Here is a 26,789-nt window from a genome sequence, read left to right on the forward strand (position 1 = left end):
ACCTTGCATTAGATAATACTAATCTTGTATTATGCTGTCCACAGCCGATGCCTCAGAAGATTACATCAAGGGTGGAAGCACACGATGCGAGTTCTCCCCACATCCCAGGACAGAGAGCTCAAGTGTTTCCCAAATAAAGATGCTAGCTCTAATGGTATATAATAGCATGCATGGAGTCCATAAAACTGCCCATAAACGGTTTTGAATCTATACAATTTCTTAATGTTTACAACTTCTTGTAACAGGCAGTTATGCACCTTCATCAGTTATTCAATAAACCATCCCCTTTTGTTCATCTTTGGACAAATGTGCTTCCTAGTTTCATCAGCCGCTCCCCTCTGACTCTTCAGTTTAAAAAGGATGTTGAAGAGCTGTCCCCATTACTATCCCAGCTTCCCTCATTACTATGATGTGCACCCTAAAAAACCAAAACCATGGAACATGAAGTCTCTAAGATGGATTTAGGCCATCAGAAACCAAGAAAAGCACAATCTGAATCTCATGGAGTCATGTAAATGCATGTTTAGGTTTACCTGTCTAACATTTTTGTGCTGGCTCGTTCTAGTTTTTCCAAAATCTGAGGAAGTTGCGTATCATCATCACAGGATCCTCCCCAACCGAGGACACGAGCAAGGTCATTTCCAGTACCAAGGGGTAACACTCCTAACTGACACTGAAAAACACAGGAGCAATCTACTATTGAAAACGAGAAAGTACAAACTATTACAGATGCTTGTTATATGAAGCTACAAATGTTAATCATACAGCTGATGTCTAAAGCTTGTAAATCAAATAGTGCGATTCCAATACAACCTGTCCTGTTTACACCAGTGGACATTTTTATTTAACAGTAACTGTTGAGTTTGGCCCATATAAAGAGATACGACAAAGAACCAAGTGAAGGGAAAGTAAGCATACAAAATTAAGTCCCGTCAGTATAGTCAAGGTAAGTAAGTATGCACACTTGCCTGTTTGTGCAAACTGAGCTTATCAATTTCTGACAAGACCCAACCCACGCTTCCATCACCACCACACACAAGAATCCTGAAGTTGTCAAACTTCTGAAATAACCGCAAACTGCAGAGAAAACAAAGCCTGTTAGAATCAGTTATGTCCATTAGCAAGAGAGCAGTTATATTCATTAGCCACTGTTACACAAAAATTGAGTGCATGGCACCTTTATGCTCCTTCTTCTGTTGTTCTGGGGTATGTGGATAAAACCATCTACTTCATAAACCTATCTGCATCCCATCTACTGCCGTATATTCCACTTACACCAACATTTCTGATAAATAACATGCCAAATTTTACTTAAAAAAATTCCCTTGATATTGTTTTCAGGATTTTATTCACTTTATTAATATAAAAAGAAATTCTAAGCTATGAAATTGCAACTGCTCTACGCTTCTCACTTCAGCCAGAAGCAAAAGGCACCACTGGGGATTTTTCATGAGCAGAGGTTAAGACACAGCGACAGGATGCACTCCACAATACGGGTGGGCTTTTGCCAACATGTGACTAACTAAATGCAAGGACAGTAGGAGGCAATTATTACACATAAGGCAATCACAACAATGTAAGACAAATAATACAAGTATTTCATATCAGATCCTTAAAGCCGTATCCTACTTTTGCTTCCTATGGCTCCTCCTCCTTTCTCAGACTTTTAACACCTCCAGGATACAACACTTGGGCAGCACAGAAAAGGAGGACAAGAGACAGAACAGGCAGAAAGATGACACACAGAGGAAAAGGGAATGAGATGTGAAGAAACAGCCAAGAGGTAAAAACAACAGGGATTTAAACTTAAAAAAAACCCAAAGAATTGGAGAGTATAAACTCTTAAAATAATAAAAACAAACATTTATTTTTAATGCATGTTATTTTCCAGAATATGTGTAATCTCAGAACTATTTCTAAAAAGCAACATATTAAGATCACAAATTTTTGAACAATTTAGATGTTTCCTAAAGAATATAATGTCACTTTTACATGATAGGCAGATACTAATCAGAAAAAAAAGATGCAGTTATTTAAGAAAAAGAACTGTGGGTACGAAAACAATTTCTCCTACCCTGAGAAAAGGGAGAGAACCCCTCAAAATACACTGTCTCAAAGAATGCAACTCTGCTTTGTAGATCAACTAGAAAAAGGAAGACACCAGCACAACCTGACACAAAAACTGCTAAGGACCTCTTTACAAACTGTTCAGGAAAAATATTTAAAAGCAACCACCTTGACCTATGACTACTGTGCAAAACCAAAGTGAGCCTCCTGAACCATGCTGCTGTTAAGTACAACTGAATGAAGCAAAAGAACTTGCAAACAGACAGACAGATTTTTCAGACTCCCCTCTCTCAAAAATTGTCTCTCCAATTCAAATGAACTTTTATCATTCATTGTAATTACACGTTCAACATGTTAGCCAAAAGAGACTTAGATTGAACTCAGATTATCAGGGTTATAATGAACAGAATATTGAAAATTAAAAAGTAAATATAACATGTTTATAACACAGTACTAATTTTAAAAATCCACAGCTGTATTCCACTATATTTGTATTATTTGCCCACTGTTTGAACTGAATTTTTGTGCATTTATCTACATTTTTATCATGCAAGCATAATTCTGCACCTTTAAGAGTACGAAAACTAGTGTTTCTAGTTGCTCTAAGTGATATTAATAGGCCACTTAACCACAATGCTACGTCGGAGTGGAATTAAGTTAGGCAACACAAAAAAGCGCGTTAATTAAATTTTTATGAATGTGCAAAGATACTTGGGTTGTGGCCACTGCTACACAAATTTCATCCCTATCCCTCCAACAATCAACCCGTAGATACTGTAGAATGCCTGATGGCTTTAATTGTGTTCTTGCTCCAAATTCTGAAATGCTCATTTTCTTGACCATTTGCATATATTGCCTAAACTGTATTTTGAATGTAGTTTTCAGATGACAAAATTTTAATGCACTTATCCATCACACACTGCGGACTCCCCCTCTGACACCTGCGTTCAGAATTCAAAAAGATACAGAGAACATTTAGACAATAGTTTTATTCTATAGCTATTCACAACAATGTCACAGGAATATCTGCATTACACATACGAAATGGAAGAAAAGCACCCAGGCAACTGTGCATAAATGCCCTGTTTCAGGAAAGCATCTAAACATTTGTAAAGGTTTTGGGCCTGACCAGTTAACAGAAGTCAGAGCTAGCCAAAAAGCCAGAAAACACTTGGGCTGATAGGTTTGGGGTTTGAATTTTCAAATGAATTTTCTAGAAAGAAAATATCCTACAATCCCACCAGAATTCACTCATAGATTTTAATTAGGAAGTCACAGTAGATGTTGGTGATAGAATGATAGCGACAGGGGCACAACACAACACTACACTTTGCACTAAATTCCCTTGCAGAAAGGATTGCTCAAGATTTCCAAGGTCATTACCCTAAGTGAGGTCCTCCATTCATTAAATCGAACACCTGAGCTGGATTTAACGACTGTTTGAATCGACGAAGAAACTTTACTCCCTGATTGTCTCCACTCTTTGAGTTAACAAAAACTAAAAGAGGACTGGCACAGGATGGCGGGCATGTGGCTTTCCAGAAACCTGTGAACATAGTTAGAAAGAATGAAATAAATAAGGCTTTCTAATATGAACAACACAAAAAGAAATCATGGGAAAGAGGAAGAAAGAGATGGAAGACAAAAGGAGTACATTTTATCATTCATAATGTAAATGCTAAACTGAATATTAGCCCTGCAAAGAAAACACAATTCATTTTTTTCTTTCTGGTATGTTCAGTGCCTAGATTTAGTAAAATCCTGAAGACAATAGCTTTATTGCTTTTCAACAGTGAAAAAGTTTATTAACCTTTTAGAATAGTTCTCAAATTTCATGTTCACAAGTTATCACATTGTAAAATATGTATTTCAGTTACAAGTGTTTGGTTTTCAATCAGATTTTTCATTAACCTTACTGGGTTGAACTGGACTATCCACATCTGTATAAGCTTTCTAAAGAGTACTGGCAGATTTTGAAAGTTACTGAACTCAACTGCTCCCAGGTGAGACTTTGCATGAGAACATTTTTCTCAGACTGAAGTTATGCTATTACTTATAACAGCATCACTGAATAACAGACCTTCAGCTGTGATCCAAAGCTTATTAAAGTCAGTGCAGGTCTTGGCTAATTACAGGGGGGCTTTCTATAAGGCCCTTAGTAAGTGGTACTAATGGACACAGTTGTCACTAACATAACCAGTCCATGGAAGCAGTGATTTCTCATTAACACATCAAAATCTGACATCATGGGTGCAGGTTTTGACATTTGTTTCAGGCATACTAAAATGACTATGTTGTTTTCAATTACTAAAAAAATTGGCATTAAAGGATGCTAATTTAATACCACATTATCATAATGTATAATTTTAAATAAGGCTTGATTAATTTATTTAAATGCGAAGAAAAATAATTTCACCTATGGAACAATCTTCCTAGCATGAATAATAAATAGCAGCATGATACTGTGGTCTAAGACACCACAAAGCAAACAAATACAGTGAATACATACAGCATAAACAATCACTTTTACTAACTTCATACAATAACATTCATTAAATTGTGTTAAAGCTGTTGGTCTACACTTGCCATCATTACAAACTTTAAAATTAAAGCAGTTAGATTTCATGATACTCCTTATTAAATCCACTCCCTGCCTTTAAGCGCAGTCTCCCACTGCTCACGCATCTCTGTCCTGAGCCACCAAAGAGCACCTCTGAGATTTGAACACTTGGTGGGTTTCCATCTGTGTGTTGCAGGTTTCTTACACTGCTTATATTTAAAAGAAATTCAGAGAAGCCTTGGAAGCAATTCCTGGATCTGACCCTTTCAGCTATCTTTCCTCTGCACAAAGCAGTCACCCAAAATTTCAGAACTCACAGTATGAGTGATGAGTCAGGCAGACATCAGTCCACTTCACTGAAGACTCTGGTCATTCACTTGAAAACTTCCCAAGGGTCATAAATAAAATGGGAGAAAACTTCCAGTGGGGGAACTTTCAAAAACATTTTTTTTAAATCATGTCAGTTAAATACTCCTCTAAAGAGCTACAAGGAAAATTATACTTTTCTCTAAATTTGAAGACTGCTTTCATCTGTTGTTCAGCAGAAGGATTTTAGCCTTGGTCAGTTATACAGATCCCACTACACACTGCAAGTCCAGAGCTACCACTGAACACACTACAATACTACGTACCATCAGAGTCTATACTGTTTAGTGCTGTTGGAGGTATGATCGATACCTTACATTGGCCAAGTGGACATTTACGAGGATACAGATCTTTACAGGCAGTGTGAACCTACAAAAGAAACAAGAAATTATTTCCCTACAGTGGAATTTTGGGGTGAAATGGATACAGTATCTATGTAACAAAAATGGACTAATATCTAACATCTAGGTGTAGAGGGAAGAGGAGAGAGACTGGGAAAAAAAACATACGGGTGTTCAACCACAAAGGCTTGTTACTTATTCCACAAAATGTTAAGTCTGGAGTACTTCATCTTCAGCTACCCCTATAGCAGATATGAATCGTCCTTTCAAGGGAGTTGCTTGCCTGCATCCACGAGCAAAGGAGGGCCAAGTTCCCAGAAGCCAGCACTGGTGCTGGGGGCAGCAGGCACGCTGTGCACATGCTAAAGCAATAGCTCTGCACATGCCTGGTCTGCCTGGCTGTTCTGGAAGATGTATCTGCACTAAAGCTAGCATATCTGCCAAGCCAGACCCACCCACCAAAGGTGGGTCCCAGAAACTATGCATTGTAGCAGCCTATTCCATAGTTACTGGGAAAACAGGCACAAGCAGAAGGTGCTGCACTCCACCTGAATTTCAAATCACCTCTGAAGGTGTCAATCATTTCCCACTGCCTACACACAGAGCCTCAGACATCCATATGCAGAAAGCTTCAACAATACAAAAACTGCTGACTTTCCACTTCTGTACCCTAGCATATGAAACCCATCTTTTCACACAAGTTAAAAAAAAATAAGAGAAAACTGTATTTTGGGGAAAGAGCAATAACATGTTACAGAATTTCAATCAGCAACTGTCCTGGTTTCAGCCAGGACAGAGTTAATTTTCTTCTTAGTAGCTAGTATAGTGCTGTGTTTTGGCTCTGATGTAAGAACAATGTTGACAGCACACTGATGGGTTTGGTTGTTGCTGTGTCATGTTTATACTCAGTCAAGGACTTTTTGGTTCCTTGGGCCCTGCCAGCGAGAGGCCTGCAGGGACACGGGAAATCGGGAGGGGACACAGCCAGGACAGGTGACCAAAGCTAGCCAAAGAGGTATTCCATAGCATACGACGTCATGCTGAGTATATAAACTGGGGGAAGAAGAAGGAAGGGGGGGACATTTGGCATTATGGCATCTGTCTTCCCAAGTAACAGTTACGCGTGATGGAGCCCGGCTTTCCTGGGGATGGCTGAGCACCTGCCTGCCCATGGGAAGCGGTGAATGAATTCCTTGCTTTGCTTTGCTTGTGTGCACAGCTTTTGCTTTACCTATTAAGTTGCTCTTATCTCAACCCTTAAGTTTTACATTTCTTTCTGATTCTCCTCCCCATCCTTCTGGGTGAGGGGGAGTGAGCAAGCGGCTGTGTGGTGCTGGGTTGCCAGCTGGGGTTAAACCACAACAGCAACCTACAGAGTGTCCCGAAGAAGAGAACTTCAAGACTTTGCAGTGATAAAAATATTACCACGTTAATATTAATAAATATTAATATTGCTGATTTACTAAAATACTATTACAGCAATATCTACTATAAAAGAGACAAGAAAGTAACATAAGGCGTATGGAACAGGCATCTGAACCTTCAGTTCTCGATTAGGAAAAGGCAGAGAAAACACACTGGATGACAACACCTATTAAAGAAAAGCTGCAGCTGTGGGCGTATTAAAAATCAACCAAAGCAAGTAGGACAGTCATGAGAAATTATGAATGTTAGAAAACCTGAGTTTACACAAGCTGCCTGCTCCTACTTGATCCAAAAGCATGGTTATGAAATGACAAAATAAAAATAACGGCAAGCAATAAAGCTGACAAAACCCTAGACGTTTGCATGTGGTTCATTGCACCTACCATAGCTTTACACCAAAGGCACTTCCAATCTTGCAGGCGTAAAACACTGCCACAAGTCTTGTCACAGACTGCGCATTTGGCACTGACAGGCAGATTACCCTCTAACCACTGGTGAGGCATAGCTATCTGTGAAGAATTAGTCATAGAAGTTAAATACTCAAAAACAGAAATTAGAGGCTTTTGTCTCTCAAATATAGGTGGATTTAAACTATTTCTGACAGCTTTATCCTTTCAAAGAGGCAGGTATGGCTGACCAGGATAAGTGACACTGATGCTTGCTAGGCAAAAGCTACAAATGTGGACTATGGTGGTGTTTCACAAGCTAGGCAGAAATGTGACAGCTGAAGAAGGGAGACGCATCTCATCCAACTATTTATGGTAATATGGTAGGAACATACCGCAAAACAATGGGGCAGTTAAATCCAGACTCCGTAATCCAAATAAGTACCCATTCACTTCATGTTGACTACCATGACACAAACCAATTAAAATAACTACAATTCAGAAGAATAAATAGGATAGCAGAATACCTCTGTGGCTTTACGTATCCCATGGCTGGTAAGTCACAGCTCCATAAAGCAGTTCCTAAATGCAGTGCAAAGCTTTACTCAGTGCGTGCTGTCCCATTAACACCATGAGCAACTCAGGACACTCATAGGTGTGCAACTTAGTACTAACCTAGGAAGAAGTTTCACGCCAGTGGCACATACATAGTTGCATTTGTAAAAATAACCCATCTACCACAATAAAGCTCTGAAAAGCTTTTGTCACTTCTCCTGTTAATTTTAAAAATCCTGTTCTCATCAGTAAAAAACCCCACACATGTCAGTGAATTCCAAACAGGCCTCCCGGGGAACAGCTGTTGGTAAGGAGGACAGAAAACAGATTGCCAAAACAGCATGGCACAGTATAAAACACCACCTTTGCTTCAGAGCAGTAGGAACTTCTGGGAGCAATTCCTCAGCTTCAGAGTTTCTCTGCATGGGGCCTTTAAATTCCTCTAACATGGCTGCAGTCTAGTGCCCACAGATACTAAACTTGTCTTGTGAGATAGAAATATAACTTTTGTTCTAAATAACACCTTAATCTTTGAAAACATTCAGGAATACAGCCACCTACCACTAATGGCAATGGGTCACAGGGCAATATTTCTTTGCTTAGCCTTGGGGCTTTTTCCCCATAAAGAAGAAACAGCTTTGGAAACTACTGTAAATATGAATAGTACTTACACCATCTTCATCTTCGATGATGTCTTTTCCAATTGAGGCTAATGTGGTCCATTTGCAGTTATTTGTTGCTCGGACAGCACATCTTTTATGTGCTTTAAACTTACACACTGAAAGGCACACATAAACAAGTACACTATGTTATTTGTTGTATTTCAGCGATACATATCTTTACAAAAAATTCAACACAGATATTCCATAAAAAAGTTTGAGAGCTAAGTACGTGTCACTTAGTGTTGCACCCATGACACAACCCAACTAAAAGAAAATTCAGTGCATAATCAATCACTCCAGCTTTAACTCTCTAAACTGGGTTTAACTCCTTAGCTGTAGCCATTCTAAGAGTGTCCTCAAAACCACTCCAGTCCCCATTTTTCAGGTGCAGTGCATGGCACTAAGGTACAAATATATCTCTAAATGTATTTTTGCCTTTTCTGTTCCTCCAGTGACACAACTCAGATACCTGGATTAAATTTGTGAGAGGTGATGGGGGAGTGTTTCACAGAAGTATTTTTGCTTCAGGAGCTCTGTTTGTTTGCTTAAAGGATCCCTTCTGGGCACCATACTATGCCCGTTTTCCCAGAAGCTGAGAAAGTGAAGGGTTAGGTGCTGTTATATTTATTCAGGATACTGGTGGTTACAGTACTTTCCAAGAGGTTATATTAAGTGAGGAAGAGCCTGACTTCTTACTGGATTATTTATTAAAAATCTACTAATTGGAATACTCAGCACAAGCGTATAGTACAGGCAGACATTTTGACAATCTAATAACTATTTGTATTTCATTCAACTCTATTAATATGACTAGTTAATGATATCATACTAGATCAGACAGACTGATGCACCCAGCTGTGGGTATTTCTGTTACTGGAAGTGCATGACATCATTCTATTTAGAGTGCATTAAATAAATTATTTTGGCAAAGACCATTAAAGGTTTATGAGAACTAGCCAGCAAAACAGAAGTAGTAGTCTGTTTTCAAACAAATATTTGACAGGAAACTATCAAAAGCTTTGGCCCATCACTTGTCCACCATTAAAAAACATTAAGCCATGGAACAAAAGGTCTTTTGAATCATAAATTTCTCATTTTAATTCCACTGATCCATGGCCAGATCAATTTAAAAAGTGAATTGAGACTATGTAATCAACATCTGAGTTTGAGAGCAACCCTCACTGTTCTGGGAGATGCACAGAAGTATGTACTTAGCTCAAAGAAAGAGAAGGGAACAGAAGAAGGAGTTATGTTGCTTTCACAGGAACTCCCCCAGTCATTTCAAAAAGTAGCATTCATAGACCCAAAGTATGGAAACATCCAATATTCCTCAACTAACAGGATAAGCTTGCATTTTCAAAGCACCTCAGCATCATATTGTGTTTGCCAGCCTAAGTTGGTTCCAAGCATCTAAAGAAGTCAGCTCTCACAGAAGCACAGAAATAAAAGCTGCATTTTCAAGTGACGGGCTCTGAGCAGTCTTGCCACTTCAATGTTTTGGAAAAGATACGCCCCTGACTTCAGCTTCCTGCTCATAAATGACATGCATTTGTCTTTGCAACACAGAGCAAAATACACCAATCAGGGATGAGGGGCAACAGGAAATTCCAAATGGCGAAGGCATAACAAAGTAGGGGAATTTTCAAAGTAAAGGAGTTTTCAAATCCTACTGAGCTATGATTCAAGTAGATCTTAGGACTCTGTATTCAACCTCTGCTCTCTCAACAAGGCAAAGGCAAATTCAAACCCAGGATCTGAAGAGCTGCAGCAGGCCACACCATGGATAGCAAATGATAGCCTATGTTTGCTTTGTGGGTACAGTACGTAACAAATCTTAGATCAGGCTTTCTGTAGGTCTCCCCCCTGCAACCCCAATATCATCGAACAATTATTCATGTTACTCTGAGCATTAAAATTTATCAAAAACAATGACCTTAAGACACAGGTGCACCTTTCGAGCAAAATAAGTACAGAATACATACAGTACAGAAGAGATGGGTATAGAAAGGAAAATTTAAAATCAAATCTCAACCTTAGCAACCACTACCCCTAATTTGTTTGTCTTAGATGACACTGCATCCCATTCATGAATCAGTCTGATATCTGAAATTTTCTGGAAACATGTAGACATACTGCTAGACATCAATTGCCATTACTTTGCAAATGAATGTTAAAAGATGAGAAAAGGAAAAATTTAGCCAAATTAAATCTAGAATATTTGTAGAATGATGTTTTAAATCTTAATTTCCTGTGTAAATGTTTCTAGCTGGATTACGAACCAGGTCTCTCAGAAAGCCAACCAAGAGAATCACTTAATTAGCAAACAGTTGTCACAGTGGTACCAACATCTGCTGTCAGACACAATGATTAAATCTAGAGGTATTATTATCTACGGTGAAGAAAAGTCAGTATTCCTGAACATCATCATAGGATCTCTTGCACTGAAAATACACTCCTTTGCTATAGAGCATTTCTGTCTAAAGGCATTTCACTCTGAACACCTCAATTAATTCAACTACATTGGCAGGACACTCAATTCCCCCCTCCCCCTGCAAACTTACCACTCTACCACTTATTTTATGAATGGTTTTCTTTTCTGTGCTCTTCAAAGAACTGGCTCAGACTGTTGTTTCCCACCTTCAAAGGCCAAAGCCAAAGTTTTTGAAACTGATCTGAACATCCCTGAGCTGGTATTTATTGTTTAAGTTCTCAAAATGGAGACATTTGTCTTCAGGTATTTCAAGAAACCTGCTGTTTTGTTTCCAAAAATAGTATCACATGATGGATTGACAAGCCACAGTGAAAACAGCGACTCACATGAAAACAGCAAGCTAACTTCACTCCAATTTGAAGCTTATGTCTACTCTATAAAGGATAAAATTCAGCAGTTTCTTGGCAGTTTTTATACAAACAAATAACCCTGCAAATTTAATAGTGCAGAGTACTAAAAGAATAATGACATTACAAAGTCAAGTACTACAAAGTTACTCAGGCAACTTAACTTTGCAATATAGCTTTGCAATATAGCTTCCATATGCAGGTATAAAGCCTTCAGTCATATGATCATACACTTTTTGACAATAGGACCCTCATTCACTGCATGCAATGGATGGTTCTTTGTAAGTATGCATATGTACCATATCCTGGTTCATAATAATTGTCAACAGGTATGTGCCTGATCTATCAGAAGATGATGAAATACTGCTTTTTAGATACCAATATTCATTTCTTCCTGACCTTTTAAAATAATTATGATGATGATGATGCTCAGTACTACAACAATTAAGGACTTTTTTTTTAATACTGTGTATCTTCAAAGTATCAGTGACTTCAGAACAGCTTCAACTGATTATTTGCAGTTATAGAACAATTCAGCCTTTCTGATAGCGGTGATAGCGGTTCCAGATTATAAACAACACAAAACTGTTGATTTGATCAAAAATCTTAAGTGATTTCCCCAGGACTACAGAAGAGCACAGCATGATACAACGTCACAGAACAGTTTTCTATTACTCCTTAATTCTTTAACAGTGAACATCCTTTCCTCTTCCTGACTGCTTTATTCACTTTTAGTCTCAAGCCTGTGCAGAAAATGTAGCAAAAATCCTGGGGACAATGGCTACCCAAGTAGTGCACGTACAATACCTTCTTCAGTGGGTAAGAACGGGGTTTTATGGGGGGGAGAAAAACCCCCAATCATAACGGAAAAAGACCAAGTGCACAAAGGGCATTGCAAAGGCCATTTAATCCCAGTATTTTCTTATTGCTTGACTTCATGATCCTAAAGTGTTCTTTCAATATTGTTTGTTTATGCAATTCATCACAGGAGAAAGCATCTCATTTAAACTGCAGTCTCCAGCTTGTTAGGTATATTTGACATTTGACAACCAAGATTCAGTCACGACAATTAAAACACTACATGAAGAAATAAGTCTTTGAGAATAATCATAAAGGCAGTGAATTGGATTGAAATGCAGTATTAATACAGAGTAATTTAGGCCACAGAGCTTTGAAGGAGTTTCTGTAGATAATGATCTATAGTTCTTTGGTTTCTATGCCTAAACATTCCATGCATCCCTGTGTTTACCTGACAACTTCTTAGGCTTAGACTCTTGAGCACATAGCAAGCCAAAACGAGTAAGAGAAATATTTGAGGAGCATAAAGAACAAAAGCCTAACTTGATTAGGCTAATATGAAGTAATTTCCAAAAAAAGCAAAAAAAAAATGTAATTTCTCTGTCCTAGTAAAGACCGTGGATGAATGTTGTGGAGATCAGTCCTTTAGAGCTAGCTAGAGCAACACAACACACAGACAACATCTGAACAGCAGGGTGGTTTTTTTGAGAAGACACAGAAGAAGGAACTAGTGGGAGGAATAGCATTGCATCTCAAAGGACTATATAATTAAATTTTTTAAAAGTCAATTGGCTTTTTAGCAGTAGAAAGAATGGTTTGATATGAATTTACAGCTTCAGTTTGATATACATATTGATTCTTTGACTTCTGCAAAGATGCAAGTTCACACTATAGTCTTTTCCCTAGCAAAGGTATTAACATACCCTCTTTTCCTATGCTGGCTTCCACAAAAGTTACAGGAGCATCTTCAGGGTGGCCTGCAATTAATTTGTTCCAACGTTTGCCAAAGGCTACTGGGAGGGAAGGTGCCCTGAAAAAAGAAGGCACCCATCTTATGTCCAAAAGTAACACGGTTTGCTGCAGGCTGAAAAAAAACAGTTGCGTACCACTGCTGGAGAACAGCAGGTCTAAGAGAATAAAATTTTACAGGACTGATCTTTAAAGGATTTTAACCTGCGAAATTTCAGCAGTGACATTTATTTTTTTTTAACCTACAGTTAACAGCCTAGAATCAGAATACACAAAGACTCTAAGCTACTTTCCACATGACTTGGTGCACCAGTTACCCAAACCACTGAGAGGAGGAAGAGCTCCAGTATCTCTTGAGAAGAAGCCTCTCATGCTTCTCAATATAAGACATAATAGAGTCGTCTGGGATCAATGACCACACAAATAACTGAATTTAGTATAGATACAAATGGATTCTCAGTGTAAAGCAGTGCTGGAGGTTTCAGATACCAGACCATGAATATTTAAACAGGTTTTTTTTAAAAGATGTAACGAGAAAAAGTAGCACAGAGCACATCTAGGTAATCTTAAGACTCCATACTTCCTACACTGTCTCCTCAAACAGCGTGTATTGCTAGCACAGGGTAAGTGAAAAAATAGATGGTGAAACGCATTGGAATTGCACATGGCAGAAGTAAGTGAGTAAGAACTCAGTCACGTAAGAATTTCAGAGAAAGAAGTAGTATCAAACCAAAACACACTACTTAGATGAAGAAATTAAGAATGGTTACAACAGGTTTTTACAGGTATACAGAATCAGGGACAAAGTATGAGTATTTCAATAAGAGAGTCAACTGTCAAGTGATTTAGTTTAGATGCGTAATTAAAGTTCTCCTTATATTTTAAAAATACTTGGGAAAAAAATACATATAAACTACTAGCTAAGAAGTCAGAGGAAGTAAACATATTAATAGATAAAAGAATATCATAGTATCTACATATAAACCAGTCCAGGTCTTACACATTTATGAAACTGTGGACCACTGAAAGAAAATCCAAACTACCTTTATAAGCCATTCATAAAAATGATCAACTGGCATCAGAAATGTGGGCAAATGTAGCATTAGTTTGCAACAAGTTATGCAGAAAGGTAACAAACTCCAAATCTGGAAATTAAGGAAACTTCCTTAATGTAAAGTTAACGCCAACACCTTGGAAATTAACACCATACTTAGAAGCAAAACAAGACACTGAGAAACCAGAAAACTATGGACTATAACCATTAACACTGATAATCTTACAAGAATAATTCTTGCTAAACAGCCTTTTAATATAACTATAACTTATGAAAGGATAAATTCTTTATGAAAGGAAAGAAGTCTTTCTTTTCCTTTGCCTGAGCACATTTAACTGTATTTGTATACAAAGGCAATAAAACAGCATTTTAGTTAAGCATGTGATACTTTCATCTGTGAATATCAGACATCAAAAATACCGTAACGGCCTTAATACTGTCCAAACTACTTATACACAGTGAAAAACGTACACCAGAAAAGTTAGAAGTAACTATGAGACTTCTAATTTCTATGAAAAGGGTTTGTCCTGTTCCTTGGCAACCGCACCATTAGCTACATTAAAAGCATGGACAATTCAGGACGATGGGTTAATGTTTCCTTTGTAAGATTTCCTTAATACACATTATTATGCTCTGAACTCAAATATTATAACAGCATCAATAACAGAAATGCATTTGCAGCTGGGTAATATGCACCCCAAAAAATCAAGGTTTGAATGGTGTAACTGTTAACTTTTTTCTAGACAGTTAGCTATTTCGGTAATTAAATATCTCTAAATTTCATGTATCATAAGGTCACACAGATGCTTTCTTTTCTACTGGATTCTAACACAAGCAGACTTTTTACCACTTTTTCACAGAACCTGCAGCAGAATAAGCTGTTTCAGGTGTATTATAAATATTTGTTTGAGAAATATCATTCCTCCAGATAAGCTTGATGCTGAAGTCTTAGCCACACCTCCTTTTTCTTTGTGCTGGATTTCATCTATTGAACCATCAAAAAGCAAAGGCATCTACATCTCTACCCCCGCACTGCATGACAGAATTTTTAAAGCAGTAAATCTGTCCTCATCTGTCCTGCCTATACTGCAGGATCAGGCAGCAGCAACAGGATCAGGCAGCAGCAACAGAGCAAACAAGAACTGGAGAGGAAGAGGTCATAGCGCTGAACAAAGCGTGATTTTTTACAGATTTTGGCAGAAACTACCATTATGAATTTTTGCCTGAGGAATGCTGATTCTGCAAACTAGTAAGACTATTTTGTTTCACATTTTTGACAAGAAAATTAAATAAACCTTATCTTTTCTTGCAAACTAGTCATTTTCATTCCAACCTAGTCACTGTAGCAGAAGGAACCATTTTATCGGGATGAGTTAGAAAAAGGCACCTGGAGCACGAAAAAGGTGAGCCAGATCGTTAGCAGTCCCTCTGCCCAAAAGAAAGTCACCCTAGTAAATAGATCGCTCCCCTTCAGGCTTTTTTCTTACTCATTATTTTCAGAATCATTACTCATCTTAAACTTTCAGCTGTCCACATACACAGCATTATAAACAAGGGGAAGAAAGCGTTTACTTTACCTTCACAAGACAGGCCGTGAGAAGTGACTCCAGAGAGGCTCTCTCTACACACGTTACAGAAGGTAGGTCGGGCATGGGAGCAGGCGTACCAGTTATGCATCCCTGAGAAATGTTCCACATTAAACTGTGCGGTCTAGTAAAGGAGAAGTTAAGACAAATTTGCAAGTACAGAACACAGCTACGGTGACTGAAATTACCTACGGTTCCATATTACAGGGGACAACAACACAATGTTCATCAAAAGTATTTTCCAAAGGGTATTTAGCCTGTTCTCCCTCCAAACTTCTAAACAAAAGTGTGATAATAGGCTCTCATTTTGCTAGCCGAGGTCTTAACCTGAAGCTTCACTCTGATATCAGACACACTTGTCACACTAAGGAGAGTGAATACTCCAGTTCTGTGTCCTGTAGCTTGATCTGTTGAGCTAGAACAGGTTGTTGCATCAAGAGGGATGTCAACTTACCTCATAGTGTTCTCTGGACTGAACAGACTTCAGAGAGCTTATCCAGTCCTCCATTTCTTTTCTGTTCTCAGCACACAATATCAGCCTCCTAAATGGAGTGATTATCTGAAAAAGATACGCCATTCTGATTAATCCACAGAGTAAATATCATGATAGACTATAGTATTTAATGCAGTCTTTCTGCAACATGGTGCAAAAGGAAGACACAACCCTAGAGATCACAAGATACTAAACACTTAAAAATATTTTAATACATTACCATCAACAAAGGAGTTTGCTTTTCCTTTTTTAGTTCCCAAGATTCAAATGAGGCTTTGGTATAGGTCTTTACAATCCATATTGATCATTTCTCTTTCTCAGCTCTTTGTCTGTGCACTGAGATTTAAATACTCAAATGGCAGGCACTGAAACTGCTAAAATGACTGTTCTGAAAATTACTAATTGATTAAGACTGCAATCTTATTTCATAACAGCATTATAGGAACTGTGAGGTCCACTCCAATTGCTAGAGGCAAAAACATACCAAAGTCAAAAGACTGGACATCTTAACAAAAAAGCTTTCATCATATTTCTCAATCTTGTGTATTAATATTAAGTTTACACAAATTTAAACATACATAAATTTTAAAACAGAATTTTCTATATAAAACTCGGTATAAGAACACATACAAATCTTTATAAAAAGACACAGAGAACACAAGCAAGCAGCTGAAATTATATCCTACTAGGACGGTTGAATGAATTCCTGGAACAAGTTGATGCTGGGGAGTTTTCAGTGGTCTAGAGTTGGATTCTAGAAATCTGAAAATGCTATATCTAGGAGGTTCAGAGTATGAGCTGTTTTCCCCTCTCCCTCACCAGCAGAAAAATAATTAAAATAACAGGAAGGTACCAGAAACTATCAGCTAACTCCCACTGAAATTATTTTGAGCACTGCACTAAAATAGATGAAGCAGTTTCTTACAAAGCAAAGAACTTAAAACAAAATAAGCACATGAAATTAAAGGAAAGTTAGTTGTTTTGTTGTAGGAAGTCTGAAAAATAAAATTAAATCCTTTATCAGTCTTATGCATAAATCTATTGCATGGTAGATACCACCCACACTTGCAAATTCCTTAAGTAAAACAAAGAAAGGACCACCAAAAAATGATAGCTCTGAGTATTGTTTTAAATGCTACAGGCTAGATATTGTATTATTTGCACAATATTAATAAACACTTATCTACAGCTGCATTTACTTACCCAATCTCTGCTGTAAACAGTCTCTAGCCTTGATTTGTCCTATCCACTTCTTCATTAAACTGAGCTGCACTTTAACGTATCTCAGAGGCAACGTAACTGAAGTGCAGCAAGCTGCAAGTCACATGGAGGGGAGGCAAAAATCCTGTGGGCTTGCTTTTGAGTTTCTTCCCTTTCTTTCCCCCCCCCCCCCCCCCCCCCCCCCATGTACTCACTTCACATGGAATGGAATAGTTTCTCTGTTTTCTATTTCCTTCAATCTTGCTTAAGCTTTTTAATAAGGTTTATTAGCAGCTCTCCGCAGCTCTTCCTAAAGAACAGTTAATGCAAAGAGCAATGCTCCTCTCATTAGTTTGGAGCCAAACAGATGCTTTATTACTTCAAAATGTTTTTCTAGGCCAGGTCATCAAATGAAGCCCAGAAAAGCCATTAAAACATAATATAACCCTGGCTCCAACAACAATCAGCATTTTGCTGGGGTTTCCAGGTTTCAGTGGACTCAGAAATCTTATTTGGTCAATCACACCCACCAGATTATTTCCTATTATATAGCATGACATTATAATACAGATTAAGTAAGGACAAGTCCACCCAAAACACTGTACTTTGCATCCATCCTTCCCCCTTGCTCAGTACTGATGATAACCTGTAACCAGATGTTGTGAAATGCAATTAAGCAACAGCAGCTGCATTTATTGTTGAAGACTCCTGACAATCTTGGTCTTTTCAAGTAATATTTATTTATAGTACTCATGTCTTTAATATTACTGATCACAGAAATCCCCCATGTGTTCACCTACTCTCCCCTCCCAAAATCAAGGCCCTAGTTCAGTTGTTAACACATAGTTATCAGTACCAACAGAGAAGCCCTTTGGTATCCAAAGCATCATCATGGGGCAGGTAAATATGACAGAGGACCATATCACCCAGAACAGCAGCTATAAATAAGCCAGGTTGGACACCAAAGGCCATCTCAAAACGTACCACACACCCATGTATCGACAATCAAATCATGTCACCAAACACTGCTGATGCATGTAAACGTACCAGAAATTCCTACATCCCAACTTCTTATTCAATTCAGAGCATAATAAACTTAATAAAGTTCAGAGCATTTCAACAGTCTAAAAGTTAAATTACGTACTGACAATCACATGAATGTAAGATCAATTATTATTAGTGCTATAAAAATAAAGTGGATAGTTGGAAGACATGTATTTGTGTAAATACAGCATCTATAACATGATGATTAAGCTACATATTATCTTTGATTTACCTATATTTAACAAACTTCAAGAAGATATGTGGTAACATGAAAAAAGACAAAATGCATTATATGCAAAAAATATCAATAATGCTTAGAATTTTTCTCTAAAACAAATTAGAGAGAAACTAAGCTGTCCATTTAGGTTCTCTTCTATTTCAGTTATACAGAATCATGGAGAAGATGTACTCTCATTATTTATTAGATACACCATGTAACATGAGAACTCAGGGAACCAAGGAAATGATCAGCAAACAACAAGTGTTTTTTCCTAAATGCAATGCATTATTCAGACTTCAAAAGTATTCCCAAAGGATGTTGAGGAGACCAGAAGTACAAATGTCTAAAAAGGTATTTGAGAAATTTATCACAAATAGATGCAGTATATACTACAAAATACAATATCCGAAACCTTCAACTTAGCAAGTCCTCAAAATCCAACACTAGGAAGCTACACAAGAGGTCTGCTGCTTATACTCCTTTCTTGAGTACCTGCTACTGCCATTACACTCCTTTGATTCAGCATGGTTTCATAAGCTTTACGCTAACTCAGTATAGCTGTTCTTGCTTATACTAAACTGAGAATTACTTCCTAAACCTTATTATTCACATTTACACAGAAGGCATGCTTTCTTACGGATGCTTACAGAAAGTTGCGATAAACTAAACTAAGTGGAATATTTCAAGTCTATTCATTGAAGACATTTGAACCTGTATGCAGACATAATCAAAAATGAAATTGATATAATTGTCCTAAAACTATTTTCCAGCCACATACTTTGGATTTTACTAGTAATGTCTAATAATCTTTCCTCATTGCATGTAGTCACATTCTTTTCATCTACCGACCAAAGTCGGTATCTTTTCTTCTATTACATAGTACCTTTTCTAAAAATTAATGCTCACTGCCCCAAATATTATTATTTATATATCACACTAAATATGCTGAACTCTCAACAAACAAGAAGAAATTGTGTAATACTGTGACAAAGGAAGTGTCACAAGAACCACTGGAAGACCATTAAGGTAACACAAGAATACCAAAATTCTTAAATTTTAGAAGAACTCAGGTGCTAATGGTTCATACGCTGACAAAGCAGGAGACAAATCAAGAAGGATGAAGAAAGACAAAAGGCCTTAAAAATAAATAAATCAAGCAGATTTAATTTAGAAGATTAAGTTACTTTGAAATTTGTCACCGTTGTCAAGTAGCCAAGAAGAAGTCATTGCTGATTTTGGAAGAGAGAGTTACCAGAGCCAGATACTGCAGTATATTGAAAAGTAATGAAATTGAGTTAGTGGGAATAAAAAACACTTTTAACACAGTAGGCACAGGGAAAGAGTGAGCATATACAGTTTAAAAAGTTGAATACAAACAACACAAGTCCTATAACATCACAGGGAATAAAGAATGTCTGGATAGGAAGAAAAATGGTCCCTTACTGCAATAATGTTCCTGCTGTATTCAGCAAAAGAGGGGGCTTTTTGAGTGGAGAATGAAGGAGAGAACAAGAGGACATTGTTCAGTCTGCCACCACATAGGCGTTGCCATAAATTGGGATTTTCACACACGTTGATGCTAGGAGAATTTGGCTTCTAAAAACATACACATAGTCATATATGTATATACACATCTGGAAATTACTTCGATGAGAATTACACAGCCAAGTTTTGCGGCACTACTGCAACTTTTCTTTCGGGCAGCACCTATTAAGAACAAGCTTAACATCTTGAAAGGAAATAAAATCACCATTAAACTCAGTGTAAATCTGAAAGCACTTTTCTCTTTCAAATAGGCTAACTTTGCCAATAACATTCTATATGCCTTCAGCACAATGGGTTTAGACTTATGATCCGTAAAATGAAATCATAGAGAGTTCAATTAAAGCCTGTTGCCTAATCTTAACATATTTTATCATACCAGCAATAAATAAGAAAATGCAATTCCCAAAACTTCGTGGCTACATTTCTTGCTTCCTTTACCAATTCAAAGAAAAACACAGACACATTTGCTGATCAAGAAAATAATAGTTTATATCTAAGCAGCAACACAGCAGCTATTGAAAAACGCTCCACTTCCTACAACATGGTATTTGCATTAAGGCACCTGCTGCTGCTGTAAACTATTATCAGGCATTACACTAATAGCACTTCGTATGGCCCATCCTGAATTGACTTAGCAATGCAGAAACATCGCTTAGAATCTGAAATGGACGAGGAAATGGTTTTCCTGTTCTTTGAATGGATACTTTTAAAATACCTTTCTGGAACTAAGAGAGGGTGATATAAAGAGAGAAAGCATCCCCACCTCTCCTCTGAGGGACCACACCTGATGCCTGGGGCATGAACATAACAGATCTAATGTTTTGTAACTTCTCTGTGCTTCTAGACATTGGTGAGTGAGTTCTGGCAAATAGCAGGATAACACGTTCTGCCTCCCTTGCTTTCCATCTGCCCTTCTATTTCCCTGTCCTCATACAGGTGGGTCCATATGAACGCCACAGATGAATGCATCTCCACCAGAGCGGTGGGAGTAGACTGCTGGGGTCATTGATGCTCCCATGCCTACCGGAACTTTTCTGCACAAATCGCAGCGCTGGGCAGCTTTCTACAGTACTTTTAATTTCTTGGATTCAGCATACTAAATACATTGTAACAGTAGTGTCACTGTCAAAGGTGATTGGTGCTTTACCGTGAGTTGTCACTGTTATTTTTCAAGATGAGCCAAGTCAGGCAAAAATATAAATTGCAAAAGCAGAGAAGGATTTAAAAGCAAGGCGAGTAATAAATGGCTATTATATTTGCCTGAGTACAATACAGAATTTATAATCAGAACAATTAGCTCTGTCTCCTTCACTAAAATGTTGCTTCCCTCTTTTTGCTGGCCTTCTCCTATTTCACTGTTGCCAAGCTCACAAGTAATGAAGTAATGTATGCGTAGTTTTGGCCCCCATGATAGAAAGTCTTAAGAGGGGGAAGAAAAGGGTTAGTCCCACACAGCATCTCCTGCACCAGTGCACCAGCACACCTGCATAAATGGGCTTAACTAAAAGACAGGGCAAAAGCGGTTACCTCACAGAAACAGGTATAAGGTCTACTCTGACCTCACTCTGCAGTACAGTCCAGCCCAGGTAATTTAGGTGGCCTTCCCTTGTAACACATCAAAAATGAAGGAGCATCTCCCAGAATACATCCAGGCACTGGACGGACAAGATGATGCGAAGCAGTCTGCATGGATTCACCAAGGGGAAGTCAGGTTTGACCAACCCAATAACCTATGATGAAATGACCAGCTTGGTGAATAAGGAGATGAAGGCAGATATCATCCATCTTGCCTTCAGTAAGGCTTTCAGCACTGTCCCTCAAGATCCTCCTGGAGAAGCTGAGGAACTATGAGCTGGACGAGCAGACAGTGGGGTAAATTAAAAACTGGCTGAATGGTCAGACCCAGAGGCTGGTGACCAGTGGCACAAATTCTAGTTGAAGGCCAGTAACTAGCTGTGTACTTCAAAGGGCAGTACTGGCTCCAGGCCTGTTTAACATCTTCATTAATGATCTCGATGATGGGGCAGGGTGTACACTCAGCAAGTTTACCAATGACACAAAATGGCTGATAGCCAAAGGGCTGTGCTGCCATCCAGAGGAACCTTGACAAGCTGGAGAAACAAGCTGACAGGAACCTCAAGAAGTTCAACAAGTCCGAAGTCCTGCACCCGGGGAGGAACCACCCCAGGCATCAGTGTATGCTTGGGGCCACCGAGCTGGAAAGCAGCTTGGCAGAAGGACCTGGGTGTCCTGTGGGACAACAGATTGAACGTGAGCCAGCTACGTGCCCTTGCGGCAAAAAAGGCCAATGGTATCCCGGGCTGCATTAGGAGTGTTGCCGGCAGGTCGAGGGAGGTGATCCTGTCCCCCTGCTCAGCACTGGTGAGGCCACACGTGCAGTACTGTGTCCAGTCCTGGGCTCTTCGGTACAAGAGACACATGGACATACTGCACACAGTCCAGTGAAGGGCTACACCAATGATGAAGGAACTGGAGCATCTGACATATGAGGAGAAGCTGAGAGAGCTGGGACTCTTTAGCCTGGAGAAGAGAAGGCTCAGGGGGATCTTGTTTGTACAGGTAAATACCTGAAGGGGCAATGCAAAGGGGACGGGGCCAGGCTCTTTCCAGTGGTGCCCAGTGACAAGCTAAGAATCAATGGGCACAAACTGAGACACAGGAGGCTCTGTGTGAATGTCAGGAAACACTTTTTTACTGTGAGGGTGACTAAGCACTGACACAGGTTGCTCGAGGCAGCTGTAGAGTCTCCATCCTTGGAGATACTGAAAAGCTGTCTGGACATGGTCTGGGGCAGTCTGCTCTAGATGGCCCTGCTTCAGCAGGCAGGTCAAACCAGAAGACCTCCAGAGGTCCCTTCCAGCTCCCAAATCTCTCTGTGGTTCTGTGAAAACAGAATCCAGGTAGATAAGTAATCCAGTTATGACATGTCCAGCCTTGAACTGTAGAACAGATGCAAAAAGTGTCTAGCAAAGGTCACTTTGCCAGAAATCTACAGTTCCCTAAATCTGACCTCATGTGTCCAACATCAACCAGCTGCTAACAGAAAGACATTATTCCTTCAGGAGTATAACTTGGTAATGAGACAGTTACAAGAAGCAGGGTGGGAATGTTCCATGAATTTGGACTGAAGAATTAGGAATTTATCTTTCAATCAGCATTTAAATATAGCAAAACCAATAAACCATTCTTGTAAATGTGAACTGGAAACCGCTGTGTATAGTTCAAGGCCTGCACATTTCTTTGTAAAGTCCTTACAGAAAGATCTGTTAAGCACATTACTTCACACTGTTATGCCCTTAGCTCGGGCTTCACCAGCTCATTACATGTCGTTCAGATGGGATGGCTTCTGTGCTTAAAGGAAAACATTTAGTTATATATTTAATGGCCTTAGGTGCCATTCTCTTTTCATCTGTTGTAACAGATGCCTGTTTAAACACGATCTGGCTGCTTGAAGCCAGGGATCCTTGTTCACTAGAGACAGGAAATGTATTCAGACTTTACACCAATGGCTTTGTTTACAAAATTATTTGGTATACAGGAACTGCACCAAGGGATACTTTTTAAGGTTTCTCCAGGTATTTTAACCACTTTTAAAATAAGAAGAGAAAAAAACATCAGAGAATAGGTAAGCATAAAACTGCACGAAGAATGAAATCTGGAAATCCTCGGTGCTTGTTCTCCACACACCCCAAATGCTTCACCAGTGCTATACCGTAAGTTCAGACGCTGAAATAAAAGATATTTTTAATGTATTTGCTTTTATGCAAGTCTTCTTATTGCGTTTCACAAATTAAAGAAACATTTAGAAAACTAAAGGAAGAAAATAAGACATTTTCCATGAGCTATTTAAAAAAAAAAATCTGCTTAAGCTCAAAATCTCTGGAAAATAAGCAAACATAACTAGAACTAAAATGTACAATATAGCCCAGAATGGTCACATTTTTAAGCATCCCCTTGTTTTCCTCTTCTGGAAAGTGTTCAGCTTTCTTGTAATAGCTCAATCCCAAGTGATTTATCTACAGATTTTAGCCTCCCAGCTGAAATGCTTTATTGCTTTTTCATAATGAAACTTAAAGCTTCAACATCTCTAGATACTCTAGGGAAAGGGAGCTAGCACATCAAGCCAGAGATAAGGAGCTTAAAACTTGAAAGTCACACCCAAAGCTACCCAAAGAGCTCTCAGCTTCATTACGTTTTTTCGTCACTATCAGAGGGCAGGGGAAAACGAGCAAATGCTAAGTGGAGGAAAAACCCTAAGTGCATTGCAAGTGCACACTAATTGCTGTTGTCCAATTTTTTTTTTTCTCCGCAGCATATTAATTTGCTATTTCAGTTTTTGTTTTGTTTCTAAGCTGCCTGAATATAGAAAGAAAAAAAAACCAACAACACACCAAACCAAACCTGAGTGGAAAATTGAACAAAATGGAATACAAAGCACTTCCCCTCGCTTTCTGTGGTTTGGGTATTGCTCAGGCTGGAAGCATCAAAAAGCCTTGGTCATTTAGAGGCTAATCAGCATCTGCATGAAACAGCAGACAGTTCACAGCTAAGGAAAAACTAAATCCATCCCAGGAGTTAGCTACCCATGCAAAGCTGAGTCATGCTCGTGAGGCCAGCACAGGAACTTGAGCTGTTTCCAGCCATATTTATACCTCCCAGAGGTAACAAGAGGCCTCGAGATCTTCACAGATGTCACTCCAGGACCCCCGTCAGCCCTGCACTAGACTGCAAACAGGGCATGGGGAGTATCTGGATATGCCATTCCCCCATCTTGAAACAGTGCTACACACTGACCCTTCTGGTAATACCAAGGCCAAAATTTAAAATACAATGTCTCTTAAGAGTGGGCTTCTGCTCACAGAGGAAGGTGCTTCAATAAAGACATCTGCAAATGTGTCTGAACTCCCACCATCATCAGTATATACTGTTAACAAGTTAACACTCAGCTGGAATGCAAAGGAAATTTCAAAGTGCACCCAAACCCAAGAAATTATTGCACATCTTAAGGATAAATATGATGTAAAGTGTGCTGAGAGGAATCCTAAGGATAGCAACGCACACATTACATAGCAATTCAGTGATATTTCTTTTGTTTTTTCTCACACAAATAATTTCACAATACTAATATAAGCTCATTACCTATTCCTGGATAATGAAGATTATTATTATTATTAAAATTAGTAGTCAATTGAGTTAAGATATACCTATAGAAGAGATTCACACAGACTAAAGTGTTTACACAAGACCGTTCAGTTAAGTAAACTTAATGTGTAAACTATGTGAAATTTGGCTTATGTAAATTCTGTTTATTACAAAATAATGTTTATGTAGGCGTTTACAAACACAAATCCATTCCTTTCATATCCCTGTGGTTTACCAAAAGGAGAAGTCAAGCAGGAGTGTCTCCCTTTAAGGGAACATCAGCTGTGCTCCAGAGTACTCCTATAAAGCAAACAAGAAAATTTAATCATCCAGGCTAAGAACAAGGCACTGGAAAGAAGTTTGCGTAGCAGTAACTGAAACCAGGGGAAACCACCCCAAGTCTGGAACAAGCCAAAGCCTTGGAGGTGACTGCTGACCCCATGATCCCAGAAGTCTTCCAACACAGCAGTAGCAAGATGATTTCATGAAAGTAGAGAAGATGGTGAAAGAGAAGCAGAGGGAAGCCCAGAAAAGGTCAGTGGCCTTTGGAAATCTGAAAGACTGAGGTAGAAGTGTCTGAAAGAGGCCTGAGGCTATAAGTAAAGAAACCATCTCTTGACATCCACCAAGGCAGAAGTGCAGTAAACTGGGTTTTGTAAACAGGAAGGACAGCATCAGAGAAACACCTCCACTAGCATTTATAAGTTTTTCTGCACTAAAATAAAGCTCAAGACCTTAAACTCTGAGCAAATCAAGTCAGTTATAAAAAATAACTCATGTTATATTATTTAAATAAGAAAAAAACCCAGTACTTGGATATTTAAACTATTCCCAGCTTTGGGACTGTCTCTCTTCATACATGATATTCAAAAAGACCGAAGACTCGAGTGCCCAAACCCAAAACTGCAAGGTTTTAAACTCCTTAGGAGAAGGGCTCCTCTCATTTCTTCTTGTGGCTTGTGGAAGGTAAGCAGTTCTCACATTCCCTGAAGTTCTTGTAGTCCCTGAAGAAAAGTCTCAATAACAACTCTGAAAAAAACCTGGGTGGCAAGAAAGGAAGCAAAATATGTCCAAGTCTGAGAAATTACACGCTCTCTCCACCATACTGCAAAAGTCTGGCAACACATTCTGTTTTCCAAGGCCATCATGAATATTAAAAGTTAGTTTTCTGAAATCAATTAGAAACAGCTAATCTCAATGATGAGCAGAGAGCTGACTGATGTCAGAAGCAGCAGGGCTCAAATAAATTGCTAAAAAGCAATATGCCTTCAGGCCCAATTTTAATATTCATCTTGAAATTCTGACAAATTGCAAGAACTGAGTTTCCAGTACAACTGTGCAACCTCCCATTAAAAACAGCGGCTGTATAGAAGGATTCAAAGATGAAAAGGATTGGTTTATGCTTTAAGCTGGTTCCACATAAATTACATGCCAGTAAACTCTATATCCCCAGCCAGCCAAGACGCAGGATACACTACATTCAGAAGTACGGATAGGAAGTAGGGTAAACAGGGTTC

The 26,789-nt window shown here is 38.7% G+C and overlaps 1 protein-coding gene across 4 annotated transcripts in view; it reads right to left on the reverse strand.

Annotated features, from left to right (window-relative positions):
• Nucleotides 1-26,789, reverse strand: part of DGKH (diacylglycerol kinase eta) — a 174,152-nt gene that overhangs the window by 48,946 nt on the left and 98,417 nt on the right. For 3 of the 4 annotated variants that reach the window (XR_008730926.1, XM_055702295.1, XM_055702296.1), the window contains 8 exons: nucleotides 16,062-16,166; nucleotides 15,599-15,731; nucleotides 8,372-8,478; nucleotides 7,143-7,268; nucleotides 5,260-5,362; nucleotides 3,451-3,613; nucleotides 969-1,077; nucleotides 534-673 (listed from right to left, as the gene is read on the reverse strand). Coding sequence is in view for 3 of the 4 variants with exons in the window: in XM_055702295.1 (XP_055558270.1) it covers nucleotides 534-673; nucleotides 969-1,077; nucleotides 3,451-3,613; nucleotides 5,260-5,362; nucleotides 7,143-7,268; nucleotides 8,372-8,478; nucleotides 15,599-15,731; nucleotides 16,062-16,166 (986 nt within the window). In the remaining variant the exon portion in view is untranslated. The remainder of the gene's footprint in view (nucleotides 1-533; nucleotides 674-968; nucleotides 1,078-3,450; nucleotides 3,614-5,259; nucleotides 5,363-7,142; nucleotides 7,269-8,371; nucleotides 8,479-15,598; nucleotides 15,732-16,061; nucleotides 16,167-26,789) is intronic. The other variant, XM_027815828.2, reaches the window with a different exon arrangement.

This window comes from Falco cherrug, chromosome 2 (assembly GCF_023634085.1).
Source record: "Falco cherrug isolate bFalChe1 chromosome 2, bFalChe1.pri, whole genome shotgun sequence".
In the NCBI taxonomy this organism is placed as follows: domain Eukaryota; kingdom Metazoa; phylum Chordata; class Aves; order Falconiformes; family Falconidae; genus Falco; species Falco cherrug.